This window comes from Pseudophryne corroboree, chromosome 8 (assembly GCF_028390025.1).
Source record: "Pseudophryne corroboree isolate aPseCor3 chromosome 8, aPseCor3.hap2, whole genome shotgun sequence".
Lineage (NCBI taxonomy): Eukaryota > Metazoa > Chordata > Amphibia > Anura > Myobatrachidae > Pseudophryne > Pseudophryne corroboree.
In genome coordinates this window covers 214804863-214828633 of record NC_086451.1, presented here as the reverse complement: position 1 = coordinate 214828633, position 23771 = coordinate 214804863, and the positions used below count along the sequence as shown (strand labels likewise).

Here is a 23771-nt window from a genome sequence, read left to right as displayed (position 1 = left end):
CGCCAGTTTTTAAAAGAATCGAGCGGGACCGAAGCCCGCCGAGGAGGGGACGGAGCTTGATCCTCAGCACTCACCAGCGCCATTTTCTCCACAGCACCCCGCTGAGAAGCTGGCTCCCCGGACTCTCCCTTGCTGAACACGGTGACAGAGGGTTTGAAAGAAGGGGGAGGGGCACATAATTTGGCGCAGTGTTATATATATATAAGAAATAAAAGCGCTATCTGGGTAATTTGTTTCCCTGGGTCATTGGCGCTGGGTGTGTGCTGGCATACTCTCTCTCTGTCTCTCCAAAGGGCCTTGTGGGGGAACTGTCTCCAGATAGAGAATTCCCTGAGTGTGTGGTGTGTCGGTACGCGTGTGTCGGCATGTCTGAAGCGAAAGGCTCTTCTAGGGAGGAGGTGAAGCAAATGAGTGTGGTGTCTCCGTCGGCAACGCCGACACCTGACTGGTTGGATATGTGGAATGTTTTAAATGCAAATGTGAGTTTATTGCACAAAAGGTTGGACAAAGCTGAGTCCAGGGAATGTACAGGGAGTTTAGCCCTGCCTTTCACTATGTCACAGGGACCTTCTAGGTCTCAAAAGCGGCCACTATCCCAAATAGTAGACACTGATACCGACACAGATTCTGACTCCAGTGTTGACTACGATGATGCAAAGTTGCAGCCAAAATTGGCTAAAAGTATTCATTATATGATTATTGCTATAAAAGAGGTGTTGCATATCACAGATGAACCTGACACGAGGGTCCACATGTTTAAAGAAAAGAAACCTGATGTAACCTTTCCTCCATCTCATGAGCTGAATGAATTATTTGACAAGGCTTGGGAATCTCCAGATAAAAAACTGCAGATTCCCAAAAGGATTCTTATGGCGTATCCTTTCCCGGCTAAGGACAGGATACGGTGGGAATCTTCCCCAAGGGTGGACAAAGCGTTGACACGCTTATCCAAAAAGGTAGCGCTGCCATCTCAAGATACGGCAACCCTCAAAGATCCTGCTGATCGCAGGCAGGAGACTACCTTGAAGTCTATTTACACACATACTGGTACCTTACTCAGACCGGCGATAGCGTCGGCTTGGGTTTGTAGCGCTGTAGCAGCGTGGACAGATACCTTATCGGCTGATGTAGATTCGCTGGATAAGGAAACCATTTTATTGACCCTGGGTCATATTAAAGATGCTGTCCTATATATGAGAGATGCTCAGAGAGACATTGGCCTACTGGGTTCCAGGGCCAACGCTATGGCGATTTCGGCTAGGCGAGCCCTATGGACCCGACAATGGACGGGCGATGCCGACTCGAAGAGGCATATGGAGGTTTTACCGTACAAGGGTGAGGAATTGTTTGGGGAAGGTCTCACGGACCTAGTTTCCACGGCTACGGCAGGTAAATCAACCTTTTTGCCTTATGTTTCCTCACAGCCTAAGAAAACGCCACATTATCAGATGCAGTCCTTTCGGTCGCATAAGCCCAAGAGAGTGCGGGGATCTTCCTTTCTTGCCAGAGGTAAGGGCAAGAGGAAAAAGCTGCCAGCCACAGCTAGTTCCCAGGAACAGAAGTCCTCACCCGCCTCTACAAAATCCACCGCATGACGCTGGGGCTCCGCTGAGGGAGTCCGCCCCAGTGGGGGCATATCTTCGACTTTTCAGCCACGTCTGGGTTCAATCACAGGTGGATCCCTGGGCAATAGAAATTGTTTCCCAGGGTTACAAGCTGGAATTCGAAGAGGTGCCTCCTCGACGATTTTTCAAATCGGCCCTGCCGGCTTCTCCCCCAGAAAGGGAGATAGTGTTAAAAGCTATTCAAAAATTGTGTCTTCAACAAGTGGTGGTCAAAGACCCCCTGCTGCAGCAGGGGATGGTGTATTACTCAACCCTGTTTGTAGTCCCGAAACCGGACGGTTCGGTCAGGCCCATTTTGAATTTAAAATCATTAAACCTATACTTAAAAAGGTTCAAGTTCAAGATGGAGTCGCTCAGAGCGGTCATCGCCAGCCTGGAAGGGGGGGATTATATGGTGTCCCTGGACATAAAGGATGCATACCTTCATGTCCCCATATATCCGCCTCATCAGGCGTTCCTGAGGTTTGCCGTACAGGATTGTCATTACCAATTTCAGACGTTGCCGTTTGGGCTTTCCACGGCCCCCGAGGATTTTCACCAAGGTAATGGCGGAAATGATGGTGCTCCTGCGCAAGCAGGGTGTTACAATTATCCTGTACTTGGACGATCTCCTGATTAAAAGCGAGATCGATAGAACAGTTGCTGAACAGCGTATCACTCTCCCTGAGGGTGTTGCAACAGCACTGCTGGATTATCAATATCCGGAAGTCACAGTTGATTCCAACGACTCGTTTGCCCTTCTTAGGCATGATTCTGGATACGGACCAGAAAAGAGTTTATCTTCCGATGGAAAAGGCCCAGGAACTCATGTATTTGGTCAGGGACCTATTGAAGCCAACACGGGTGTCGGTGCATCACTGCACTCGAGTTCTGGGAAAGATGGTGGCGACTTACGAGGCCATTCCATTCGGCAGGTTCCATGCGAGAACTTTTCAATGGGACCTTCTGGACAAGTGGTCCGAGTCACATCTACAGATTCATCATATGATCACCCTATCCCCCAGGGCCAGGGTATCTCTCCTGTGGTGGCTGCAGAGTGCTCACCTTCTGGAGGGTTGCAGGTTCGGCATTCAGGACTGGGTTCTGGTAACCACGGACGCGAGCCTCTGAGGTTGGGGTGCAGTCACACAGGGAAGAAACTTCCAGGGTCTCTGGTCAAGCCAGGAGGCTTGTCTTCACATCAACGTACTGGAGTTGAGGGCCATATACAACGCCCTTCGGCAAGCGGAAAATTTGCTTCGCGACCTACTGGTTCTGATCCAGTCAGACACCGCAGTGGCGCATGTAAACCGCCAAGGCGGAACAAAGAGCAGAGTGGTAATGGCGGAAGCCTCCAGGATTCTTCGCTGGGCGGAAAATCATTTAAGCGCCCTGACAGCAGTCTTCATTCCGGGAGTCGACAACTGGGAAGCGGACTTCCTCAGCAGACACGATCTACATCCAGGAGATTGGGGACTTCATCAGGAAGTCTTCGCAGAGATTGCAAGTCGGTGGGGACTGCCTCAGATAGACATGATGGCGTCACGCCTCAACAAGAAACTACCAAAGTATTGTGCCAGGTCGAGGGACCCTCAGGCAGTGGCGGTGGACGCCCTGGTGACACCATGGGTGTTTCAGTCGGTCTATGTGTTTCCTCCTCTTCTGCTCATCTCAAAGATATTGAGAATCATAAGATGAAGAGGAGTACAGACAATTCTCATTGTTCCAGATTGGCCGTGTAGGGCCTGGTATCCGGATCTGCAGAAAATGCTCACAGAAGATCCATGGCCTCTTCCCCTCAGAGAGGACCTGTTATAACAGGGGCCCTGTCTGTTCCAAGACTTACCGCGGCTGCGTTTGACGGCATGGCGGTTGAACGCCGGATCCTAGCGGACAAGGGCATTCCGGATGAGGTCATTCCTACTTTGATAAAGGCTAGGAAAGACGTGACTGCGAAACATTATCACCGTATATGGAGAAAGTACGTATCTTGGTGTGAGTCCAGGAATGCTCCTCCGGAAGAATTCCATTTGGGCCGTTTCCTACACTTCCTACAAACGGGAGTGAATATGGGCCTAAAATTAGGCTCCATTAAGGTTCAGATTTCGGCCCTATCCATTTTCTTTCAGAAGGAATTGGCTTCTCTCCCAGAAGTCCAGACTTTTGTAAAGGGAGTGCTGCATATCCAGCCTCCTTTTGTACCTCCAGTGGCACCCTGGGACCTTAACGTGGTGTTGCGGTTCCTTAAATCGCACTGGTTTGAACCACTTAAAACGGTGGAATTAAAATATCTCACTTGGAAAGTGGTCATGTTGTTAGCCTTGGTATCGGCTAGGCGAGTGTCGGAGTTGGCGGCTTTATCTCCCAAAAGCCCCTATCTGATTTTCCATGTGGATAGAGCAGAGTTGGGGACTCGTCCTCAATTTTTGCCCAAGGTGGTTTCTTCTTTACATATAAACCAACCTATTGTGGTACCTGTGGCTACACGGGACTTGAAGGATTCCGAGTCCCTTGATGTGGTCAGGGCATTGAAAATTTATGTGGCCAGAACGGCCCGGGCTAGGAAAACAGAGGCTCTGTTCGTCCTGTATGCAGCCGACAAGGTTGGCGCTCCTGCTACGAAGCAGACTATTGCTCGCTGGATCTGTAACACGATTCAGCAGGCTCATTCTACGGCTGGATTGCCGTTACCAAATTCTGTAAAGGCTCATTCCACTAGGAAGGTGGGCTGTTCTTGGGCGGCTGCCCGAGGTGTCTCGGCTCTACAGCTGTGCCGAGCTGCTACTTGGTCGGGTTCAAACACCTTTGCAAAGTTTTACAAGTTTGATACCCTGGCTGATGAGGACCTCATGTTTGCTCAATCGGTGCTGCAGAGTCATCCGCACTCTCCCTCCCGTTTTGGAGCTTTGATATAATCCCCATGGTCCTTACGGAGTCCCCAGCATCCTCTAGGACGTAAGAGAAAATAAGATTTTAAACCTACCGGTAAATCTTTTTCTCCTAGTCCGTAGAGGATGCTGGGCGCCCGTCCCAGTGCGGACTACATCTGCAAGACTTGTATATAGTTTTTGCATACTTAAGGGTTATGTTACAGTTTTGAAAAGTCTAGGGCTGATGCTGTTTGGTTTCATGCTGTTAACTGGTTCGTATATTCCATGTTATACGGTGTGGATGGTGTGGGCTGGTATGAATCTTGCCCTTGGATTAACAAAAATCCTTTCCTCGTACTGTCCGTCTCCTCTGGGCACAGTTTCTGAGGTCTGGAGGAGGGGCATAGAGGGAGGAGCCAGTGCACACCCATATCTAAAGTTATTTTTTAGTGCCCATGTCTCCTGCGGAGCCCGTCTATCCCCATGGTCCTTACGGAGTCCCCAGCATCCTCTACGGACTAGGAGAAAAAGATTTACAGGTAGGTTTAAAATCTTATTGTTTCCTGCTATTATCAACTTTTCTCTTACGTCCTAAAGGATGCTGGGGACTCCGTAAGGACCATGGGGTGTAGACGGGCTCCGCAGGAGACATGGGCACTTTCAGACCTTTTAATGGCGTGAGCTGGCTCCTCCCTCTATGCCCCTCCTCCAGACCCCAGTTAGATCCTGTGCCCAGAGGAGACTGGTTGCACACTAGGGTAGCTCTACTGAGTTTCTCAAGAAAAGACTTTTGTTAGGTTTTTTATTTTCAGGGAGCACTGCTGGCAACAGGCTCCCTGCTTTGGGGGACTGAGGGGAGAGAAGCAGACCTACTTTCCTGGACTGATGGACACTGCTTCTTAGGCTACTGTACACCATTAGCTCCAGAAGGTCGGAACACAGGTGTCGTCCTTGCTGTTCGTCCCGGAGCCGCGCCACCGTCCTCCTCACAGCGCCGGAAGATAGAAGCCGGGTAAGTATAGGAAACAAGAAGGCTTCAAAGGCGGCAGAAGACTTCAGATCTTCATGAGGTACCGCGCAGCGCGCCATTGCTCCCACACACACACACAAGGCACAACAAGGGTTCAGGGCACAGGGGGGGCGCCCTGGGCAGCAATTATGGCCTCATACTAGACTGGCACAAATATACAGACACTGCGGAGGCAGTATATATAAAAACCCTGCCAGTATAAACAAATAGCGGGACCGAGGCCCGCCATCGAGGGGGTGGAGCTTGATCCCTCAGCACTAACCAGCGCCATTTTCTCCACAGCTTGCTGCAGAGAAGCTGCTCCCGGACTCTTCCCCTGCTGTACAAGTAACGGGGCAAAAACGAGGGGGGAAGGGGGAAAATTGATTTGGTGCTAAATTTGTTATAAAGAGCGCTTACAGGTCTGGGACTTTGTTTCAGAACGAAGTGGCGCTGGGTGTGTGCTGGCATACTCTCTCTCTGTCTCTCCAAAGGGCCTTATTGTGGGTCTGTCCCCATATCCATATATCCCAGTGTGTGTGGGGGTCTCAGGACGCGTGTGTCGACATGTCTGAAGCGGAAGGCTCGTCTAGAGAGGAAGCAGAGCAGATGGTGGTAGTGTCTCCGTCGGCACAGCCGACGGTGGATTGGGTGGACATGTGGAGTGTTTTGAATGCTAGTGTGGCTTTATTACTTAAGAGATTGGACAAGGCAGAGTCCAAAGACCAAGCAGGGAGTCAATCCATGGCTCTTACGGTGTCACAATACCCTTCGGGGTCCCATAAACGTCCCTTTACCCAGATAGCAGACACTGATACCGGCACGGATTCCGACTCCAGTGTCGACTATGATGATGCACTGTTACACCCAAGGATGGCCAAGAGTATTCAATACATGATTATTGCAATAAAAGATGTATTACATATCACAGAGGACCCCTCTGTCCCTGACACAAGGGTCTGCATGTTTAAGGAAAAGAAACCTGAGGTAACGTTTCCCCCATCTCATGAGCTGAACGCTTTATTTGAAAAAGCTTGGGAAACTCCAGACAAGAGACTGCAGGTTCCCAAGAGAATTATTATGGCGTATCCTTTCCCCTCAAAGGACAGGTTACGGTGGGAATCCTCACCCGCGGTGGACAAGGCCTTGACGCGCTTGTCCAAGAAGGTGGCCCTACCGTCCCCTGACACGGCGGCCCTAAAGGATCCTGCGGATCGCAGGCAAGAAACTACCTTAAAAGCAATTTATGCGACTACGGGAGCCCTGCTCAGACCGGCAGTAGCGTCGGCATGGGTGGGTAGCGCAATTGCAGCTTGGGCAGATAACTTGTCATCTGACATGGACACCCTAGATAAAGATAGTATTTTATTGACCTTAGGTCACATCAAGGACGCAGCGTTATATATGAGGGAGGCTGCGAGAGATATTGGTCTTTTGGGTTCAAGAGCCAATGCCATGGCAATTTTTGCTAGAAGGTCCCTATGGACCCGTCAATGGACTGGTGATGCTGACTCAGAGTCATATGGAGGCTTTACCTTACAAGGGTGAAGTTTTATTTGGGGAGGGCCTCTCTGACCTGGTTTCCACAGCTACCGCGGGTAAGTCTTCTTTTTTGCCTTACGTTCCCCCACAGCAAAAGAGAACACCTCAACATCAGATGCAGTCCTTTCGGTCTCATAAGTTCAGAAAGGGACTTGGCTCATCCTTCCTCGCCAGAGGTAGAGGTAGAGGGAAAAGAACACCAGCTACGGCTAGTTCCCAGGAGCAAAAGTCCTCCCCGGCCTCTACCAAATCCACCGCATGACGCTGGGGTTCCGATGCGGGAGTCCGCACCGGTAGGGGCACGTCTTCAACTCTTCAGCCAGGTCTGGGTTCAGTCAGACTTGGATCCTTGGGTAGTCAAAATTGTATCCCAAGGCTACAAACTGGAGTTCGAAGATGTGCCGCCTCCACCGATTTTTCAAATTGGCCTTGCCAGCTTCTCCCCCAGAGAGAGCAATAGTTTCAGCTGACATACAAAAGCTGTGTCAACAGCAAGTGATTATCAAGGTTCCCCTATTGCAACAAGGGAAGGGGTTTTATTCAACCCTATTTGTGGTCCCGAAGCCGGATGGCTCAGTCAGACCAATTCTGAATCTAAAATCTCTAAACCTATATTTGAAAAGGTTCAAATTCAAGATGGAATATCTCCGGGCAGTGATCTCCAGCCTGGAAGGGGGGGATTTTATGGTGTCACTAGACATAAAGGATGCATACCTTCATGTCCCCATATATCCTCCTCATCAGGCGTACCTGAGATTCGCTGTACAGAATTGTCATTACCAGTTACAGACATTGCCGTTTGGTCTTTCCACGGCCCCGAGAATTTTCACCAAGATAATGCAAGCAGGGGGTCACAATTATCCCATACTTGGACGATCTCCTGATAAAAGCAAGATCAAGAGAACATTTACTAAAAAGCGTGTCTCTCTCCCTGAGAGTACTACAACAACATGGCTGGATTTTAAATCTGCCAAAGTCGCAATTGGTTCCGACAACTCTGCTGTCGTTTTTGGGCATGATTCTGGACACGGAAAAACAGAGTGTTTTTCTCCCAATGGAAAAGGCCCAGGAACTCAAGAACATGGTCCAGGACCTGCTGAAACCAAAAAGAGTGTCAGTTCATCAATGCACTCGAGTATTGGGAAAGATGGTGGCGGCCTATGAGGCCATTCCGTTCGGCAGGTTCCATGCAAGAGCTTTTCAGTGGGACCTTCTGGACAAGTGGTCAGGGTCCCATCTCCAGATGCATCGGAAGATACGCCTGTCCCCTAGGCCAGGGTCTCTCTCCTGTGGTGGCTCCAGAGTGCTCACCTTCTAGAGGGTCGCAGGTTCGGAATTCAAGATTGGGTTCTGGTGACCACGGACGTGAGCCTCCGAGGATGGAGAGCGGTCACACAGGGCAAAAATTTTCAGGGAATATGGTCAAGCCAGGAGGCTTGTCTACACATCAATGTGCTGGAATTAATGGTCATATACAACGGCTTGAAGCAGGCGGAGAATCTTCTTCGCAACCTACCCGTTCTGATCCAGTCGGACAACATCACAGCCGTGGCGCATGTAAACCGCCAGGGCGGGACAAGGAGCAGAGCAGCAATGGCGGAAGCCACCAGGATTCTTCGCTGGGCGGAAAATCATGTAAGCGCTCTATCAGCAGTTTTCATTCCGGGAGTAGACAACTGGGAAGCAGACTTCCTCAGCAGGCACGATCTCCATCCAGGGGAGTGGGGACTTCATCAAGAAGTCTTTGCAGAGGTAACAAGTTGTTGGGGACTCCCTAAAATAGACATGATGGCGTCACGCCTCAACAGGAAGCTTCGGACGTATTGTTCCAGGTCGGGGGACCCTCAGGCAGTGGCAGTGGACACCCTAGTGACACCGTGGCTGTTTCAGTCGGTCTATGTGTTCCCTCCACTTCCACTCATCTCAAAAATATTGAGAATCATAAGACGAACAAGAGTGCAGACAATACTCATTGTTCCAGATTGGCCGCGAAGGGCCTGGTATTCAGATCTTCAGGAAATGCTCACAGAAGATCCGTGGCCTCTTCCTCCGAGGGAGGACCTGTTACAACAGGGGCCATGTGTGTTCCAAGACTTATCGCGGTTACGTTTGACGGCATGGCGGTTGAACGCCAGATCCTAGCTAGGAAAGGTATTCCGGGGGAAGTCATCCCTACTCTATTAAAAGCTAGGAAGGAGGTAACGGCGAAGCACTATCACCGTATCTGGAGGAAATATGTGTCTTGGTGTGAAACCAAGAATGCTCCTACGGAAGATTTTCAGCTGGGTCGTTTTCTCCATTTTCTACAGACAGGAGTGGATATGGGCCTAAAGTTAGGCTCCATTAAGGTGCAGATTTTGGCCTTATCTATATTCTTTCAGAAGGAATTGGCTTCTCTCCCAGAAGTCCAGACTTTTGTAAAAGGAGTGCTGCACATTGAACCTCCTTTGGTGCCCCCAGTGGCACCGTGGGACCTTAAAGTGGTGTTACAGTTCCTTAAATCGCACTGGTTTGAACCTCTTCAAACAGTTGAATTGAAGTTTCTCACTTGGAAAGTGGTCATGTTGTTGGCCTTGGCGTCTGCAAGGCGGGTGTCTGAATTAGCGGCTTTGTCTCACAAGAGCCCCTATCTGATTTTCCATGTGGATCGAGCAGAGTTGGGGACTCGTCCTCAATTTCTGCCTAAGGTGGTTTCGTCTTTTCACATGAACCAACCTATTGTGGTTCCTGTTGCTACGGATGCCTTGGAGGATTCCAAGTCCCTTGATGTAGTCAGGGCCTTAAAAATCCTCTAGGACGTGAGAGAAAATAAGATTTTAAACCTACCGGTAAATCTTTTTCTCCTAGTCCGTAGAGGATGCTGGGCGCCCGTCCCAGTGCAGACTAAATCTGCAAGGCTTGTATATAGTTGTTGCTTACATAAGGGTTATGTTACAGTTGAGATCAGTCTCTGGCTGATACTGTTTGTTCATGCTGTTAACTGGTTTCGTATATACCATGTTGTACGGTGTGTGTGGTGTGGGCTGGTATGTATCTCGCCCTTAGATTAACAAAATTCCTTTCCTCGTACTGTCCGTCACCTCTGGACACAGTTCTATAACTGAGGTCTGGAGGAGGGGCATAGAGGGAGGAGCCAGCTCACGCCCATAAAAAGGTCTTAAAGTGCCCATGTCTCCTGCGGAGCCCGTCTATGGGGGTAATTCCAAGTTGATCGCAGCAGGAAATTTTTTAGCAGTTGGGCAAAACCATGTGCACTGCAGTGGAGGCAGATATAACATGTGCAGAGAGAGTTAGATTTGGGTGGGTTATTTTGTTTCTGTGCAGGGTAAATAATGGCTGCTTTATTTTTACACTGCAATTTAGATTGCAGATTGAACACACCACACCCAAATCTAGCTCTCTCTGCACATGTTATATCTGCCTCCCCTGTAGTGCACATGGTTTTGCCCAACTGCAAAAAATTTCCTGCTGCGATCAACTTGGAATTACCCCCTTTACCCCATGGTCTTTACAGAGTCCCCAGCATCCTCTACGGACTAGGAGAAAAGGATTTACCGGTAGGTTTAAAATCTTATTTTCTCTTACGTCCTAAAGGATGCTGGGGACTCCAAAAGGACCATGGGGTATAGAAGGGATCCGCAGGAGACATGGGCACACTATAAGACTTTGAATGGGTGTGAACTGGCTCCTCCCTCTATGCCCCTCCTCCAGACCTCAGTTAGATTCTGTGCCCAGAGAGACTGGACACACACTAGGGGAGCTCTCCTGAGTTTCTCTGAAAAGACTTTGTTAGGTTTTTTATTTTCAAGGAGACCTGCTGGCTACAGGCTCCCTGCTTCGTGGGAGTGAGGGGGAGAGAAGCAGACCTTCTTTGCTTCTTAAGCTACTGGACACCATTAGCTCCAGAGGGTTCGATCACTTGGTGCGCCTAGCGGCTTGTTCCCGGAGCCGCGCCGTCAACCCCCTCACAGAGCCAGAAGAAAGAAGCCGGGTGAGTATAAAGAAGATCAGAAGACTTTAGTAATGAGGTACTGTGCAGCGGTAGCGCTGCGCGCCATGCTCCCACACACACTTCGGGCGGCACTTGCAGGGCGCAGGGGGGGTGCCCTGGGCAGCATGATTACTGAAGTTCAGCACTGGCCAGAATATATATATTAGAAGTGCCTAGGTACTAAATATAGCCCCCGCCAGTATAAATATTTAAAATTTGAGCGGGATTACAGTGCGCCGGTGAGGGGACGTGGCAGAGACGCTGGCCCGGACCTCCACTCTCCTGCACAAGTAACAGGGAGCAAAACGGAGGGGGGAGGGGCACAGTATTTTGGTGCGATTAACCCATTAATAACGGTGCAAACAGGTCTGAGGCACTGAGTATTTGCTCTCGGTACCGGGATAGGCGCTCGGGTGTGAGCTGGTAAACTCCCTCTGTGTTTCTCTAACAGGCTTTCCTATAGGTCTGTCCCCTATAGCCAGTGTGTTTGTGCGTGTCGGTACGTGTGTGTCGACATGTCTGAGGCTGAGTGCTCCTCTCTGGAGGAAGTTGCAGTGGGGGCAGATAAGGCACTGGGAGTGACTCTGTCGGCACCGCCGACTGTTGCTTGGGTGGATATGTTTAGTACATTGAATGCAAATGTGGCGTTATTGACTAAAAGGCTGTATAAATCTGATTCTCAGACACAAACGTGGAGAAAATCCATGGAGGACGCCTTGTCTCAGGTACAGGCCCCCTCAGGGTCACAAGAGCGTTCATTTACCCAGATGGCGGATACTGATACCGACACGGACTCGGATTCCAGTGTCAACTATAGTGAGGCCAGTTTAAATCCAAAACTATTTAAGAGTATTCAGTACATGATTGTGGCATGATTGTACCTACTGTTCCTGATACATTGGTTTGTTTGTATAAGGGAAAAAAGCCTGAGGTGACCTTTCCCCCCTCTCATGAGCTGAACGCTCTTTGTGAAAAGGCTTGGGAATCTCCTGACAAAAGGTGGCAGATTCCCAAGAGAATTCTAATGGCATATCCTTTCGCCTCTGACGACAGGTAAAAGTGGGAGTCATCTCCCAATGTGGACAAGGCTCTATCACGACTGTCCAAGAAGGTGGTGCTTCCGTCTCCTGACACTGCTGCCCTAAAGGACCCTGCAGATCGTAAGCAGGAAACGACCTTAAAATCCATTTATGTTACTATGGGTGCGCTGCTCAGACCGGCCGTGGCGTCGGCATGGGTGAGTAGTGCTATTGGCAGGTGGGCAGATAATTTGGCAACTGACATGGATACCCTGGATAGGGAATAGCATTCTTTTGACTCTCGGTTATATCAGGGACGCTGCAGCTTACCTAAAGGATGCGGCAAGGATATTGGTCTCTTGGGATCAATGGCCAATGCCATGGCAGTCTCGGCAAGGAGAGCGCTGTGGATTCATCAATGGAATGCTGATGCCGACTCTAAGAAAGCTATGGAAGCTCTCCCTTATAAAGGTAGGGTCTTGTTTGGTGACGGCCTCGCTGACCTGGTGTCTACTGCTACAGCGGGTAAGTCATCCTTTCTTCCTTATGTTTCGGCACAACAGAAAAAGACGCCTCACTATCAGATGCAGTCCTTTCGGTCTAATAAATACAAAAAAGGGAGAGGGTCATCCTTCCTTGCCTCTAAAGGTAGAGGACGGGTGTCGGAATTGGCGGTTTTGTCTCACAAGAGCCCCTATTTGATTTTCCATGTGGATAGAGCGGAAATGAGAACTCGTCAACAATTTCTGCCGAAGGGGGTTTCTTTGTTTCACATAAACCAACCTATTGTGGTGCCTGTGGCTACGGATGCCTTGGCTGTTTCAAAATCTCTCGATGTAGTCATAGCTTTGAAAATTTATGTCGCCAGAACGGCTCAAATTAGGAAATCGTTGCCGAAGTCCGTGAAAGCCCATTTTACCAGGAAGGTGGGCTCATCTTTGGCGGCTGCCCGAGGAGTCTCGGCGCTTCAACTTTGCCGAGCAGCTACGTGGTCGGGTTCAAACACTTTTGCTAAGTTCTACAAGTTTGATACCCTGGCTGATGAGGACCTCATGTTTGCTCAATTGGTGCTACAGAGTCGTCCGCACTCTCCCGCCCGTCTGGCGCTTTGGTATAGACCCCATGGTCCTTTTGGAGTCCCCAGCATCCTCTAGGACGTAAGAGAATATAGGATTTTAATACCTACCGGTAAATCCTTTTCTCCTAGTCCGTAGAGGACGCTGGGCGCCCGTCCCTGTGCGGACTGATTTTGCAGTAATATTGATAGTTATTGCTTCTATTACACAGAGGTTGTGTATCGGGTATGTTCAGCTTGTTGCTGTTTTTAGTTCACGCTGTTAACTGGTATTGCTTAAAAGCCATGTTGTACGGTGTGTTGTGGTGTGAGCTGGTATTTATCTCACCCTTGGTTAACAAAAATCCTTTTCCTCGAATTGTCCGTCTCCCTGGGCACAGTTCCTATAACTGAGGTCTGGAGGAGGGGCATAGAGGGAGGAGCCAGTAAACACCCATTCAAAGTCTTATAGTGTGCCCATGTCTCCTGCGGATCCCGTCTATACCCTATGGTCCTTTTGGAGTCCCCAGCATCCTCTACGGACTAGGAGAAAAGGATTTACCGGTAGGTATTAAAATCCTATTTTTGTCTCTTTCTCTTATTTATAATTAAGGGCCCCATTTAACAACGAGACATAACCCCTTTAGCACTTGTGAAAGGGTCTGTGTCATCCTTTCAGTATCTAACAAACCGTAAGCTTAGCTTACCGCTGTTTGTCACTGTACCATTTACGAAATCTGTAGATGGCAATAGCAATACAGCCCCCAACAGCCTTTTTCGGATTCAGCAAAGCCTTCAAGGCATTACCGGGTCCCTGCTGGGTAAAAGTGTCATGTGAATGTGCAGTCTGGCCTTCACGCATGCACAGGACACCACAGCATGTCACTGAGGAGGGGGACGTCAATGGACCTCATCTGATAGGTAAGTAATGTTAAATACCAACGGCTTATTTGCTAATATCACTGTGATACTAAACAAAATTTGGACAAAGCAAACAGACACAAAAAATAATCTGAATGGCATTTTATCATGTTTACTTCTCTGAGACTGTGACCAGCAAACCTATATAAATGAAGTTCTGGGACTCATGGGGCTGTGATTGGCTCAGCACCTTCTTGTAATGTGCCATTATGTAGGCTGTGCATTTATTCCCCCATACTTTTTGCTTTGTTTCCATACCATAAATGAAACTGCTTAGATTCCACAGGCTTTCCTTCTTTTTAGTTGTATTGTTTTTATTATCTTCATGTTGTGCTGATATAAATGTTCATGTATCTGCATGGAAGTTTATAAAGACATTTTCATAGGTATTCTGGGTAATTAATGTCAGAATATGATCGGGCAGTAGGCCTGATGCACAGGTGGGTGCAAATCCCATCTCTGTGATCCCTCACTGGAAGGTCTGCAAACATCTGTGAATGTCACAGCCGTAGGGATTTATACGGAGATGGCCACAGCCAGTGTCTCTCATATGACGTTTCTATATAACAGACGCACCAGCGGCCACATCGACTCAACATCGAACTTCTAAGCATGTGCAGATCTGCAAACATCGACATTGTGTACACCTCTGCATCAGGCCCATTGGTTGTAGGTTCAGACTAATACAGTATTCCTTCACATTTCATCTGTGGCCAGAATGGGCTGCACACTGTATGCACCCTTCAGCGATAGCAGGGTTAATAACAGATGTTGCTGATCTTCTGAGCCAAGCAGTGACTCACACTCACACAGGGCTCAGCTTCATCTCTCATGCACTCCTAACAAGGGGCCCAGCCTGGGTGTTCAAAGGGGGGTCCGCCCTAGGAAATTTGTGACAAATACATATTTTTCCACATAGAGCACCCCAAATATTTATCCTCTTGAGACATCATACTAAATTACAAGTCTTAAGTATATTTATAATATTTTAATTATTTTTAACTATTTGTACGCATGTTACAATTTCATATACAGTAACAATTAATTGGACACACTTTGGGGCCGAAACAGAGGGGTGTGGTATTATAGATCTGCAATGTCTAGGTAGATGGTCAATAGGTCATCAGCATATGGTTGTCATGCATTAGGCCGACAGATAAACAGTAGATAGTGGTGAAGGTCGACAGATAGAAAAGGTTGATAGAGTAAATGGTCGACATAACAATGATCAACACACTTTTTTTTGTTTTTTTTAGGCTACGCGAGCGATACAAGTCACTTGTGAGCTTGGTGGCAAGCTGTGCTCACCACAGGTTCTATTCTCACTCTATAGTCCCTGGTAGTCGGCATGCCGACTTCTCCTGATCGCTGGTCACATAACTACAACCCAACCCATCTCTCTCCGTGGGGGACATGTACTATGCAATGATAAAAGTGGAGAAGTGAGCCAGTGGAGAAAGTGCCCATGGCAACCAATCACCTGCTCTGTATACTTTTATAGTGAGCAAATTATAAAGGTTACATCAATGCCATGGGCAACTTCGCCACTGGCTCACTTCTCCACTTTTATCATTGCTTAGTACATCTCCCCTAAGTTTTGAGAACTCTCGCCCTAGGCTGGGTCTTGGGCCTCCCTAAGCCCCTGGTCCCCATAGCAACAGCACTTCCTGCACCATCTATTGATTATGCTCACATTTTGGTACATGATATATGCACCTAATACATTTACTTATAGGTGTGTAAGAGGCATACTTTTTACTATCGGATGGTGCTGTAACTGACTTATTCTACAACATTTTCTGTGACATCAGTTTATGCTAGAAAATTAATTTGTTTGGGAACTCAGAAGACTGCAGAACATTTTCATGTCATGTGGTAAAGTAAGGTGGTGTAGATTTGCTGTCATTGTTTTCTGCTGCGGGGTACACTGGGCTCCACAAGGTTTAACATCGGGGTGTAGAGTAGGATCTTGATCCGAGGTACCAACAGGCTCAAAGCTTTGACTGTTCCCAAGATGCACAGCGCCGCCTCCTCTATAACCCCGCCTCCGTGCACAGAAGCTCAGTTTGTAAGTTGGTGCCATGCAGTAAGCAGGCATATCAACAGGGGGGCTGCTCCTGCAGCCCTAAGAAAAGCTAATTTCAGAAGAAAGAATATCTGAAGACTTCAAGGGCTGCAGCAGTGTTAGATGTCAGTCAGATATCCCCTGCTGCAGCTCCATCACTCGCCCAGCGGCGCTGTATACTCCCGCGCCCTGGTTGCCGGGGCACTGCAGCGGATGCTCCGGTGTTCTTCATACGTTAGTCACACACTCGCCGCTGTCTCCCGGATCGCGTGTTCGCATTAGAAGGGGAGGTAAGGGGTCTCTTTGGCCCGCTGTAATCGCGATCCAGCGCGGCCGTGGGAGGCGGGCCGCGAGCGTGCTGGCGTGGAACCTGTAAAGTGCAGCTGGTCTACTAGCCTCTGGGATACAGGGCACAGGTATGATTTTTGTCTCTATGAAAAACCTTTCATTACAGCCCGTAGCGCCCGGTGTGGAAGCCAACGGGGGGATAAGTCCTGACCTGTAGCCCCTCCCCCACTTAAGTATTCTACCTGTCAGTGGACAGTGTTAGTTAAGAAAGAGTGCATACAGTCTGGGTTGTGTGGTACAAACACTGTGATATACCTCCAGTACTTACTGTGTTTTGTTATATATACTGTTTACATATATATATCTATATAGCTATACTGAGTATCACTTTGTATTGCTAGTCCAGTGCAGTCTTATTGTTTGGCATAACTTCTGCATTGTACATTTGTGACTATATATGTGTGTGTGCATGTAGCTGCTGTGTGGCTTCCATCTCGTGTATTTCACTCAGCTTGCTACTCCTATATCCTGTAACCTGAGGGGGCTAAGTGCGTCAGGTTTAGGTATAGGTAACTCACAAGATATGGTATAGGTATTTCACAAGATAATCTTATTGTGTATTTTTCTTTGTGATTTATAGTCACCATATATCTCTTGGATTCCCGGTTTGTGCTGACACACTGCCCTGGGAGTTCTTGCTAGGTATATCGCTGCTACTATTGTACTGATATTGAGCTTATCGTTATGTCCGCTACGCGGGGCAACGGTTCTGGGGCTTCTCCCACATTGCATGGTGGTGATGCTGCAGACACTTTTGGGGACAACGTGGCAGCAGAGAGTTCAGGTTCAGGGGGTTCCTTACCTCCCAGTGGGTCTGTAGCACCGGGGGCCACTAATGACCCACCTTGGGCTACCTTGTCCACATTATTAAATATGCTGGTAACAAAACTTACGCCCCCTGTGGGCCCTCCTATCCCAGTGCAGCAGTTTACAGTCCCTGCAGTCAATCCGCCATAAGTCTCACTCTCACCCGCCTAGAACTAAGAAGTCTTCTAAACAGGCCGCTACATTCTCACAATCCACCGCTGTTCCGGACACATCCTCTGAGGAGGATGGCGCATATACTGACCCCACAGACATGGACTCAGATGCTTCTGATGGGGAAGGGAAGTCACTGGTGGATGTCCCTGATTTGATTGAGGCTATCAGGCTCATTCTTCAGGTCTCTGATGATCCTGAGCCTGAGGCAGATTTAAACGTAAGTAGGTGGTTAAACCAGTTTTGCCTCATTCTCAACACCTGGCCGACATACGTCAGGAATCCTGGGAAAATCCGGGAACAAAATTCACACCGCATAAGAGACTGTTGGCTCGCTATCCTCTCTCTGCGGAGCTATGTAAGAATTGGGAAACTCCTCCGCCTTTAGATTCTCATGTTGCACGCATGGTAGGTTCCTCAGCTCTGCCAGTGACTACCGTCACCTCTCTGAAGGAACCGATGGATAGACGTGTGGAGGGTTGTTTGAAAGCGATTTACACCCTAACGGGGGCTGTGCATAGACCAACCATTGCAGTGACATGGTCTGCTGAAGCATGGGCTCAGGAGCTGGAGGCGGAGCTACCTTCTAACGCTTCTGATCATGCCAGACAATGTGTCTCATATATTGCCACGGCTTCTCTTTACCTTAAGAAGGCGGCTTCCGATGCCGGGGTGCTGGTGGCCAAGGCTGCCACGACGTCCATCTTGGCTCTACGTATCCTTTGGTTGAGATCCTGGTCAGTGGATATGGATTCTAAGAAAACCCTGGAGGTGCTTCCTTTTAAGGGAGACATTCTTTTTGGAGAAGACCTCAATAAGATTGTGGCTGACCTGGCTTCTGCTAAAACAGCTTTTGTCCTCCAGGTAAAGCAAAAGGTCAGGCGTACCCGAATCAAGCTCGTACTTCCAAACCTGCCAAGCCCAGACCTAAGCGGGCCTGGGCTGCCCATCAGCCTGCTTCCAAAACTGACAAGCCTGCCGCATGATGGGGCGGGCCTCCCCCTGGGGGATCCCAGGGTGGGAGGCCGGCTTCTAGGTTTTGCCCGAGAATGGTTGAAGTCCACTTCTGATGCCTGGGTAAGGGAAGTCGTCACTCGAGGTTATGCCGTCTCCTTCAAGAAACGTCCCCCTCATCGATTTTGCTTGACAGATGTCCCTTTCGACCTGGTGAAGGCAAACACTCTTTATTTGGTGGTACAATCCCTCCTGACCACAGGAGTGGTAGTACAGGTGCCTCTGGCTCAGAGAGGTTCTATTCACCGCTGTTTCTAGTCCCGAAACCGAACGGGTCCTCGCGTCCCATTCTCAAGTCCTTGAACAAGTATGTGAGGGTCTCCAAGTTTCGTATGGAAACTTTATGCTCTATTGTTCTGGCCTTGGAGCCTGGGGACTATTTGGTCTCCCTGGACATACAGGTTGCTTACCTGCATATTCCTATTGCAATGTCACATCAGCAGTACCTGAGGTTTGCGGTGGGCAACCTTCATTACCAATTTCGGGCGTTACCTTTTGGTTTGACAATGGCTCCGCGAGTTTTCACCAAAGTAATGGCGGTAATGACAGCTGTATTCCGTCGTCAAGGGGTCAGGATCCTGCCGTACCTGGACGATTTGTTGATACTGGCAAATTCCCCAGAAATTCTCCTGCGTCATCTAGATCTGACTGTCCAGTTCATGAAAGCCCACGGGTGGCTAGTCAACTGGAAGAAATCTTCCCTGGTTCCTGCTCGGAGCATGGTGCACCTGGGAGCGTTATTGGACACGCACAACCAGCGGTTGTTTTTGTCTCAGGAGAAAGTCCTGAAGCTTCAGGACAGGATTCGATGCTTCCTATCTCGTCCGCAAGTGTCGATACATTCGGCAATGCAAGTGCTAGGTCTCATGGTGTCGGCTTTCGACATGGTGGAGTATGCTCAATTCCATTCTCGCCCTCTGCAGAAGTTAATTCTTGCCAAGTGGGAGGGCCTGCCTCACCGGATCAGATCTCAAATTATCTCCTTGTCTCCGGAGGTCCGCCTGTCACTGAACTGGTGGCTTCAGGACCATCGATTGAGCAGGGGTCGTCCCTTCTGAATATCCAACTGTGTCCTGCTGACGACGGATGCCAGTCTGAGAGGTTGGGGTGCGGTGTTGGAACAACACTCCCTTCAGGGTCGGTGGATCGAGGAGGAGTCTCTACTCCCGATAAACATTCGGGAACTGCGGGCGGTGTTCAATTCACTGACCCTAGCCCAGCATTTGATATAGAACAGACCTGTTGAAGTACAATTGGGCAACGCCACCACGGTGGCATACATCACTCATCAAGGCGGCACTCGAAGCCGCATGGCAATGAGGGAAGTATCACAGATTCTTCAGTGGGCAGAACGCCATCTTCCGGCCATATCCGCAGTGTTCATTCCGGGAGTCCTAAACTGGGAAGCGGACTATCTCAGTCATCAGGACGTACACGCCGGGGAGTGGAGCTTCCATCCGGAGGTCTTTTAACTTCTCGTGGACAAGTGGGGCCTTACAGATGTGGACCTGATGGCGTCTCGACACAATCACAAGGTTACGGTCTTCGGAGCAAGGACAAGGGATCCTCAAGCAGCGTTCGTGGACGCTCTGGCAATTCCACGGGACTTTCGGCTGCCGTACGTGTTCCCTCCTGCCCAGAGTAATACGGAAGTTCAAGCAAGGAGGAAATCTACTTCTGATCGCTCCAGCGTGGCCCAGATGGCACTGGTTCTCCGGTCTACAGGGCCTCTTGCTAGATCGTCCCCTTCTACTTCCACAACGACCAGACCTCCTCGTTCAGGGCCCTTGTGTTTACCAGGGCTTGGCCCGTCTGGCTTTGACGGCGTGACTCTTGAATCTTCCGTCTTGAGGGCTAAGGATTTTTCTGAGGCGGTCGTTCAAACTATGTTGAAGGCCCGTAAGCCAGCTTCTACTCGGATTTACCATAGAGTCTGGAATTCTTACTTTACTTGGTGCGCGTCTCATAATCATGACGTTTTCAAGTTTAGTACGGCCAAACTGTTGGCCTTCCTACAACAGGGCCTGGACTTAGGCCTTCGTCTGGCCTCCCTCAAGGTTCACATTTCTGCCTTGTTGGTTTGGTTTCAAAGAAAGATTGCTGCCCTACCTGATGTTCATACCTTAACTCAGGGCGTTTTGCTGATTCCGCCTCCTTATGTACCACCTGTGGCCCCTTGGGATCTGTTGGTGGTTCTGGAGGCTTTGCAAGAGTCTCCATTTGAACCTCTTGCATCTGCAGACCTTAAGTGTCTTTCCCTTAAGGTTTTTGTTTTTGCTGGCTGTCGCTTCAGCTAGAAGGGTCTCGGACTTGGGTGCCTTATCCTGTAAGTCCCCTATCTGATTTTTCACCGTGACCGGGCGGTTCTTAGAACGCCTCCGGGTTATTTACCCAAGGTGGTGTCTTCCTTCCACCTTAACCAGGAGATTGTGGTTCTGGCCTTTAATTCTCCTGAGTTGTCATCTAAAGAGCGGTCTTTGGATGTGGTACGGGCTCTCCGTATCTTTGTGAAGAGAACTGCCTCCATTCGGAAATCTGATTCTCTTTTTGTACTGTTTAGTTTTCACAAACGTGGCTAGCCTGCTAACAAGGAGACTTTGGCCAGATGGAGTAGAATGGTGATTGCACATGTTTATGTACAGGCCATTAAAGCCCATTCTACTCGGTCTGTCGGACCTTCTTGGGCGGCCCGCCATGGTGCGACCCTTGAACAATTGTGCAAGGCGGCTACGTGGTCCTCAGTGAGCACGTTCATTAGCTTCTATGCCTTTGATACTTCCGCCTCCCAGGATGCTTCCTTTGGACGCCGGGTTTTTGTGCCCGCTACAGTGCGTCCCCTCCCATAAGGAACTGCTTTAGGACATCCCCGATGTTAATCCTTGTGGAGCCCAGTGTACCCCGCAGCAGAAAACGAGATTTATGGTAAGAAGTTACCGTTGTTAAATCTTTCTGCGAGGTACACTGGGCTCCACAAAGGCGCCCACCCTGACGCACTTGGCTTCTTTGGGTTGGTATGGCATTAGCCGCTGACACCTTCTCCTGTGTGTGGTGTATGTGGCTAATCACGATTGTCGTCTCTGGTACCTGCTACTGCATTGGACTGGTTAACGAAACTGAGCTCCTGTGCACGGAGGCGGAGTTATAGAGGAGGCGGCGCTGTGCATCGTGGGAACAGTCAAGCTTTGAGCCTGTTGGTGCTTCGGATCAAGATCCTACTCTACACCCCGATGTTAATCCTTGTGTAGCCCAGTGTACCTTGCAGAAAGAGATTAAACAATGGTAAGTTCTTACCATAAATCTCGTTTTTTTTCCTTCTCTGTATATCTTCAGCTGAGTCCTTTAAAGAGTTTTCCGACCTGTTGCAGGAAGTGGAGATTGAGAGGATGATGATGGTAAGATTTTATTGCTTCTAGACTGTGTAAAAGTGTACATGTTCAAGGTAATTAACAAAACACTTTTTAGAGAAAAATAAAATCATGGCAAGTGTTTTTTTGGGGGGAATTTTATATATGTAACGGTCTTAAATGCCTCTGGTACATTGCAAACACAGGAAGGAATTTTCCAAACCAAGATCTATTTGCTCCTTGTGCAGTGTAGTGCTCCTCATTTCAGCTGAACAGTTCCTGTGTGCAGATCCGCTGACTGTTAAAATAACAAAACAAAAATCCAACATGATAATGGGGCTAATTCAGTAAGGATAGCTAATCAGCAGAATTTGCTATCCTTTTCCTAGCACGCTGGGGGCCGCCCATCGCTGGGAAAGGCCGCACAGCATGCTGACCGGAGCCTCTCCCCCCTCCCCCTTTAATAAGCAGAAATTCAGAGTGATCACAATTTCTGCATGTTAGCAGAAATACTGGAAGCCTCCTGCCGCCACCTTCTCTCTGATCATGGCATCACGCAGCCACCCTGATCACTCCCACAGCATGCCCCTGTTCGACCGACTCCGCCCCCCCATTCGCGCCGCACCGCCTCCGCAATGCTCAGTCTCCTCCCTGAAAACAGAGCGTTGCCCAGGCCCCCCGCCCTAGACCGCCTCTGCCTGATTGACAGGCAGAGGGTATTGTATTTTCTGCAGCCCCCCCCCCCCCCCCTGCAGAAAGTGCGGGCGCATGCGCCCACGGGCGATTGTAAAAATTCCGTTTGGATCGCGATTTGCGATCCAACCTGAACTAGCCCCAATATCCTTCTCAGCTTGAAATGGTTTCACAGTGTGGTCACAGTTTGTTCTTGCTTTTCCAACTGCTTCTAATTCACTTGTATTACTGATTCACAGATTCAGTGATTTTCCCTATTGTAAAGATTCCCCAATACCTCAATCTGCGCAATTTACAGATATGTTTCAGTGATTTAGAGATTATTGACAGCAAGTACAGATCTGCCACTCTTGAACGGCCCATTATTTTACTGTAAATCTGTTACCACACACTAGCAATCTATAGCTAAAATTGATCTGTGAAACTCAGCATGTTGAAAATCCAGATTTACCAATTCCTATCAGTTTTTGGTCAATATCTGCCATCTGTGAACCCCATACATTGCAGATTTCTTTACACAATCATCTGTGAAATGCCAGTTCTCTCCAGTTGATTGCTGATGTGTGGAGGCCTATTACTATTGGTACACATCATGTGTATCCCAGCCGGCCACGAGGACCGATGGTACGATATATAGCGCATGGCCATACACACTGCACGTTCTGGTATATGGCTGCACAATATACCGTTACCCGCTGCATTCACCTGCATGCACATCAGGTGGGACAACCTCACTGATGACGACTCGGAGCGCGCAATCATGGATTCACACTGGACGATATATTGTTCCGATCCACGTCAGAGTGATATATCGACCAATATATCACCTCATGTGTACCCAGCCTTAGATAAGGAATCAGGTTGGCATACTTGGTAAAACACTGAATATGGAGAAGTAACATGGCTGTCACGGTTGAAAAAAAGACACACGTCTATTGGGCATATCCTCATAGCCGCAGGGTTTATCCTGCAACTAATTATTAGTGCTGACCAATTCAATCAGTGGACGATACCCTGCTCATTCATTAACAGAAGGTGCACTTTTCTCACAGCTCCTGAGGCTTTACTGTGCAGGGTAAAGGTTAAATAGAGACTAAATAATTGAATAGCTCCAGGCATTAAACCCAGAGCTTTTCCCACGCTTTAAAACATGTGCCTTATTGGATATGTCCAAATTAGGTTCCATTGGTCAGTCTGCCAGTTCTTGATATATTGGGTTGAATATGTCTAAATAGATAGTTTTCTTTGATATAAAAGTGTGCCTAATCATTTACCAAATGGTATACTTTGTACAGTAAGTTGAAAGGCATAGAAAACCC

At 48.8% G+C, this 23771-nt stretch overlaps 1 protein-coding gene across 4 annotated transcripts in view; it reads left to right on the top strand.

Annotated features, from left to right (window-relative positions):
• Positions 1–23771, top strand: part of OPHN1 (oligophrenin 1) — a 584093-nt gene that overhangs the window by 241794 nt on the left and 318528 nt on the right. For 3 of the 4 annotated variants that reach the window (XM_063937075.1, XM_063937074.1, XM_063937076.1), the window contains exon 4: positions 21746–21807. The exons of the other annotated variant lie outside the window; for it this stretch is intronic. In XM_063937075.1, coding sequence (XP_063793145.1) covers positions 21746–21807 — 62 coding nt within the window. The remainder of the gene's footprint in view (positions 1–21745; positions 21808–23771) is intronic. 4 annotated transcript variants of the gene reach the window in all.